A 6,749-nucleotide genomic window follows, 5' to 3' on the forward strand; every position below is an offset into this window, starting at 1 on the left:
ACGTCGAGACGACGAATATACTGATCGATAGGAAGGAAAGTTCGGCAGCTTGAGCGGGAAGCTGCGGGGTGGCGTGGGTGTGTGTATGTGGGATGTGACGGGCAGCGGGCGGCAGGCGGCAGGCGGCAGGCGACAGGGGGCAGTAAGCGGCAGGTGGGGACATCCGGTACAACACCTATGTACCTGTACAGGCTGTACTACCTGTATGTACCCGTAGCTAGCTAGGTGCACCGTAGTTTCCTTATCCGTACGGATACTCCGTACAAAGGTATAAGAGCGGTACGTACCCCTTCCGAGACCTATCACAACTACCTACCTACCTGTGCTAGACAAGTCGGTACGTACCTAGACAGCTAACAACCCCCCCACATGACGAGGGTCCGTCACCATCACCAACCATCACCATTACTTACACACACACACACACATCTCGTTTCGTAGACTACCGTCATATCATTCATGTCTGTCTGATTTTCTCCATTTGTGTAGTTACACCCATCACGTTCCCGCACAAGTCCGTCCGTCTCTGCCGGTAGGTGATCCTGGGCAACTTGTCCTCGACGCTTGCCACAATCACTGAACCACCTCAAACCCGACAATCTCGAACAAAACCTCGTCGAGATGCCGCGCTTCCTGCGCAGAGACAACACGTTGGCCACCCTTCTTCACCGCCGCACTCGACTCGCTAGTCCAACACCCCTCGGACTTTTTTCCTACACTCGAACAAAACACACGGATCAGCCCCCCTCCCTTGGGGGGGGGGGTTGAAAGGTAAAAAGAATAAAAGAAAAAGAAACCCCCCATCCAACCACGACCGCTCGTTCCAGAGAGCCAACCAGAGACTGAGCAGCCTCGAGAACGGCGGCAGAGGCGTGGAAAAGATTCGAAAGCGCACGAGCGGTACCTTTTCAGCAGCCCATCAGACCTGAGACATACGGCTGCGAGTCAACTCTGACAGCCAGACCCAAGAGCGAGCACGTACCGCCAGCATAAAAGCGAAAAGAAGAACGAAAAGGAAAGAAGAAGAAAAACGCCATTGTTCACATTCATATCGTCCGAGCTAAATTCAAACCCCCCCCCCCACACACCCCTTTCCTGACGTGAGCAACCACCCGAGACAAGAAGCTTTCCAGTTTCCGTCAGCTGATGTTCATGCCCATGCCCATGTTCGTTTATACCACGGAGGAAAACTTGCTTGTCGATGGCGCATCGTCTCCATGTTCGTAAAAATGATTCGTGACCTCCTCGAGGCTGTCAGCGTCCAGTCCAGGCGTACGTACTGATCATGTACACTGCGAGTCGCCGCCAGAGTCCGGGGTCATCATCCCAGTTCCTCGGCGACGACAACGTAAATAAATGACGGCATCCGCTCGATGCCGCCCTTTGAAAAATAATAATAATCGTGTGTCCCTGCTGGAACATATCGTAACGTCATTTTTGGAAAAACTTTTGGCATTCCCCCATCAAGTGGGTAGGGGAGGGTATTCCGCTTGTTGCTTCCGTTTGTCGCAAGTTTCCCTTCTTCCTTTTTTTCCTCCCTTTTCTTTCTGTTGTTCCCGGCTCTTCCTGCTTGCCAACTATATGCAGCTCCTTTTTGTTTTTCCATCTCCTCTTCGTTCACGCGTGTTTTCGAAAAAATTGTCATGGCCGAGGGGCGAGTTACAGTCAGGGAGAGGCGATCCCGAGTGACAGATTCCCCAACAACCGCTTCTTTCCTTTGCTGACCGTCCCTTATACCCGTCTGTCATCCCACTTACTCGTGTGCGACCACGGACTTATCGGCTCTGGCGCGCATATGAGTGGCGTGTGTCTCGAGGCATCGGGCCATCAGGTGAGTGACTGGGAGAGGTTAGCGAGGGGGTGCCCTCATTGAGCCTTGCAACGGGACCGAGTACTGACCTGGCCACACCGCGGCTTTGTCGAGCATGTAAGCCGTGATGCGAAGGATCTTGGCCGCATAGCCCGCGTGGTCGTCCATGTGCATTCTCGTGTCGACGCCTGCAACGTTGCCCTGAACAAGCTCAAAGTTCATCTTCAACTCCGCAGAAGCCAACACCTCTTGTACCTTTCCCAGCAGTTTCACGTCTTCCTCTTCCAACATCATGATGGCAGGAACCTGAGAGAGGTCTACGTCGTCTTGGCCCAGGATACCAAGGTACTGACCGACTCGATCCTGCAGCGTCGCAACCCACTCAGCCAGGACCTGGGCACAGTCAAAAGCGCACATTGCTGACTGCAGAGGCAGCTCCCGGCTGGTAAAATCGGCAAAAGTGACGCCCAGCTTGTCCGACATGGCGAGCGAGTCCGCGGCGTAGAAGGCGGCCTTGCGGAGGTGCTTCTCTCTGCGGCGCGTGGATTGGCTCGGCGCAGCCTGCGAGTGAGAGGGAAACTTGCCAGAAGGGAACTCTGGGGAGGAAGACTGCGTCGCCGGAGACTCGGCAAACACCGACGTAGAGACCGAGTTGTCCGAATTCTCGGTACCGGTCGACTCGGCGTTGGAAGCGGGCGAGTGTTCTGCGTGCTGGACCACCTCGGTACCGCGAGAGAGCTCCTCCGCCATGGCGTCCCAGTCCCGTTGCCAAAACTTCTCCTTGGAGCGGGCAAGGTTCACAAAGAGCCGCACGTAGGCCAGGTCGAGCAGCGGGATGGCATCGGCAGACAGCGGTCCGAGGCCAAAGGGGTTCGGGCGCTCCAGGCTGTGGTTCGGGTTGCTTGCCCAGGCGGCCTGCCAGGCCTTCAGAGCAGGTTCGATGTGCCGGTGCATCTTCTCGGTTTCCTCGTTGGTCCAAACCTTGTTGTGGTGGCGCTGGCGCGTCTCCCAAATGTAGTTGTGCAGCGCGTTGATCAGGATCAGACAACCAAACGTCGACGGCTTGAGGTCGTTCTTGTGGAGCTCGTCCAGGCTGCTGCCGCCGCCGCCCTGCGCAGATGCCTGGTGCCCGTTGCCGAAAGCAAGCTGCTGCTGCTGCTGCTGCTTCTGCTGCTTCTCATTCGACCGGAGCAGGTCGCCCAGCGCTTCGTGAAAGGTCATGCGGTTATGGTTCGCGGCGCGAACTCCGCCCTTGGCAGCAAAGGCAGTGCTGCTCTCGGCGGCGAAGAAATCCTCATCGCAAGGCAGGTCGAGCAGGATCTCAGAATTGGTCAGGGCCGGCGTGTGGTTGTACGCCGCGACGAGGAGGCTCGAGAGGACAAAGACGACGTAGAGCGTGCGCTTGCGCTCCTCCATCGTCCTCCACCGGAGCCACTCCACCTGCTCATCGGAATCGGGCTGAAGGCTGCTCCACGTGGCATCGTCGTGCATGTGGGTGTCATGAGGGGCATCGTTGGACTCGACGCGAATGGGGCGGAGGAGGTCGGCAGCTTGCGCAAGGCTGACGAGGGCAGCGCAGTGGGTCGAGGCGATGTCGCTTGCCGTCTTGTCGCCGCAGTTGTGGCCGTAGACGACATTCAGAAGCATGGCCTGCACGAGCCAGACCGGGGTGTGGACAGATGATTCCTGGCTGTGGGCCGACGGCTCGGATGCCGGGGTTCTCCGTAGGTCGGCCTTTCTCACGTCGGCTTTCCGCCGTTCCTCAAGGTACAGTTGAATCATTTTCTTGGCCATCTCAAACAGTTCCCGGGATTGTACGTGGTCCATTTCGTACAAGGCGCCAATGGCAGACATGGAAAGGACGAGACACCCACTCCCACCAACGGTGTTGGGGCGGTTGGCAGCGGAGGGCGGCATCTCAAAAGTCAAAGTGGGAATGTGCAAAAACGGCAGATGAGGGTGGAAGTAACGAAGGTAAGCGCCAACATATCGTTGCAAGTCTTGAGTGCTAGGTAAATTCTTTACATGGTCTGGGACACTGTTGGCCGTGTTCTGAAAGCCCGGCGACAGCGGCGAGCTTGGGGTCGCGAATGAGTACCTCCGTCCTCCAAATGGAGAGCACTGCGAGAGGGCCCCGACTATGGCGCCTCGGGTCGATTCGGTAATGGTCGAGACGGGCGAGACGCCGTGGTTGCCGCCGTTCATGGACGACGGCGTCTCGGGACCTGCGTTGAAGCTGAGGGCGGCGTGGTTGAGGTTTTGCGTGTTGAGTCCGGAAATCATCGACGGACTGAGGGAGCTAAGAGAGGGAGGCGGCGTCGAGAAATAGGCATCGTTCATTTTCTGCGCAGCAGGTTGTGGTGAGACGGGTGCTCCGTTTAAGAGATCTGGGAAGACCGAACCATTTAGATCCATGGCAAACGGGTTTGGGACCTGGGGAGGACCCATCACGGCCGGTTGCCACATTGAACTTGTTCCTGCGGGGACAGGATGATTGGAGCCGTCCACCATGACATCGCTGATGCCGCTCTGGCTGGTGGTGCTAATGGCCGAGGGACTTGAGCCGTCCACGGCGTTGTCGGCGCCCTGGAAGGACATCTGGTGCTCGAAACCTGTCAGCCAGTCGAAGCTATCGTCCAGCTGCGTCGTCGAAAGGTCGCCGGCAAGCCCGTGCTGGAAGGGCGAGGGCTGGTCCATGGCCATTGACTGGGGCGAGTCATTGTAGTGGAGGGCGTTGGGGTTGATGGTGGAGCCGGGGCCGAACAGCAGGCCCTCAAAGTCAAAGTCTGGGTTGAAGACTGCCATGGGGGGAGCGGTCCGCAAGCCGCTAAAGTCCATGTGGTTGATGGTGTGCGTCTCGAGCTTGGGCAGCCCGTGAGACATTCCCCGGTGGCCCATGGCGGCTGACATGCCGCCAAAGTCCAAGTTGTGCACGGGTAGCCCCGCGAGACTGGGGTGACGGCTGTGTGTACCAGGTGGCATGCCCCGAGCCGCCTGGGCGTTGGCGGCGGCAATCATCTGCATCGCGCTCCCGTCGACGTGGCTGATGGTGTTGGCCCTCGGGCGCATCGAGGCAGCGGCGGCATTTGCAGCGGCTGCGGCATTGGGGCCGGCGACGCTATTTTTGCGAGCGCGGGCTCCAGGAGCGGCACTGCTGGCGCTCTCACGGCGGTTGCGGGGGCGGGAGGACGGGGTCGTGGTCTGATGCAGCTTCTGCTGGTGTCTCAGCAGCAGATCGCGACGAGCGAAGCATCTTGTGCACTCGGGGCATTCGAAGGGCTTCTCCTTGGTGTGGGAGCGCTCGTGGCGTTTCAGGTGTTCCAATCGGGCAAAGGAGCGCTGGCAAGTCGCGCACACATGGGGGCGGGGTTTGTCGGTCTTTGGGGGAGGGAAATTGGCAGGCGTCTTGGTATTGACGGTAATCGTGGAAGCAGCTAGATTTGCGTGCAATTCCGTATGTCAGCTCACTTTCCAAGTCAGGTCGGCATGATTGATCTTTTCCTTATTGTGGGAGGAAGAGGAGAGGAAAGAAGAGAGGGCACCCCGCATCCGCCATATAAATCAAGAATCAACGTCGCCATCGTCGGCGGCGGGAAGGAGGACGCGAATTGAGGAGGAGGGGGGGGGGGATGGAAGATGCGCGGGTGGGAACAGGAGGGGCGGTTTTTTTTTTTTGGAGGGGTTGTGGGTGTGGGCAAGCAAGCAAGCAAGCTTTCAGGTGCGACTCATACCACTATCTTCGGTGGCCGGCGCCGTGCTGTTGGCGGCAGAAGCGGCAGCGGGAGCAGCGGGCGTCGAAGAGGAATTGGTCATGCTTGTGTTCTTTTCGGCCTTGACTTCGGTGTCGTTCATAGCCATGGTTGGCTCGTTTTCGTAATCGTCGTTCGTCGTGATCGTGAAAGGAAGGAAGAAGGGGGAGGGAAAGGAAGAGAAGGAGGGTTGGGTGGTTGGCAGAACAAGGCAAGTAAAGTGTGGTTGAGGAAAAAGGGTCTGTCTTGGTTGTCGCTTGGAGGGTTTAGTTTGGTTTAGGTGGGCGCAGCTCGCGACGAGCGGGCGGGCGGGCGGTCGGTCGGGGTCGGGAGAGTGCGCTACGGCGGGAAGCGAGAAAGTGTATGTAAGAAGAGTGTGTGAGGAGGGATGACGGATGGCGGGGTGGGATTGTGGACGGGAGAGAAAGAGAGAGAGAGAGGGAGATAGGATAGGTCAGATCAGATAGGTTAATAGAGATAGAGAGAGAGAGGGTCCCGTCCCGGGTTAGGGAAGCGGCGTTTAGTAGGTGGGAGAAGCGGACGAAGATAGCGGTAGTAGGAGGGAGGCGCTGTGTCCGGGATCCGAGTCTCGCATGCTATTTTCCAAGTGATGGAAACCAAAAAATAATAATAGTATGGTTGAGAAACGAAGTAGTATATCCTCTTTGTCTTTTTTTTTTTCTTCAGTTGGAGAGCTCACAGCGTTTTGTTTTGTTTTCTTTCTTTCTCCGTCAAACAAGACAATCAATTCCCGCCTGTCGAAGCAGCTGCTTTGCTTGGAGAAGAAGAGAAGGAGGGAAGGAGGGGAGCAAGAGTCAGTGGTGGGAAGGGGAAGTTGGGGTACTTGTTAGGTAAAGTGCCATCCAAATCCAACCCAGCCTGGCGCAGGAAAGAGCGAGACGAAGAGGGAGAGAGAGAGATGGTGTGAGTGTGTGTGGTGTGGGTGGGTACCTAGTGCGAGGTACGGATACCTCAGAAAGATTCGGATGGGATGGTGTGGGATGAGAAGGGCAGGTACGTTAGGGAAGGTACCCCCGTCATCTGTGCACGGTGTGTACTGTGCTCCAGACCGGGACATGGAAGGCAATGGCAGGCACAAATGGCAAAGCATCCCACACAGAAAGTGGAAACAGATACAGAAACAGCAAGGCAGGCAGGCAGGCAGGCAGGCAGGCAGGCAGGCAGAAGCC

The 6,749-nt window shown here is 57.4% G+C and overlaps 1 protein-coding gene across 1 annotated transcript; it reads right to left on the bottom strand.

Annotated features, from left to right (window-relative positions):
- Positions 1–1,753: 1,753 nt before the first annotated feature.
- Positions 1,754–5,668, bottom strand: GLRG_10519 (uncharacterized protein; the record flags this gene model as incomplete). Its single annotated transcript, XM_008101204.1, has 3 exons — positions 1,754–1,839; positions 1,900–5,244; positions 5,542–5,668. 3 exons carry the CDS (start codon positions 5,666–5,668, stop codon positions 1,754–1,756), a joined length of 3,558 nt encoding a protein of 1,185 aa, XP_008099395.1.
- Between the last annotated feature and the right edge of the window lie 1,081 nt (positions 5,669–6,749).

Source organism: Colletotrichum graminicola, assembly GCF_000149035.1.
Source record: "Colletotrichum graminicola M1.001 genomic scaffold supercont1.62, whole genome shotgun sequence".
Taxonomy (NCBI): Eukaryota; Fungi; Ascomycota; class Sordariomycetes; order Glomerellales; family Glomerellaceae; genus Colletotrichum; species Colletotrichum graminicola.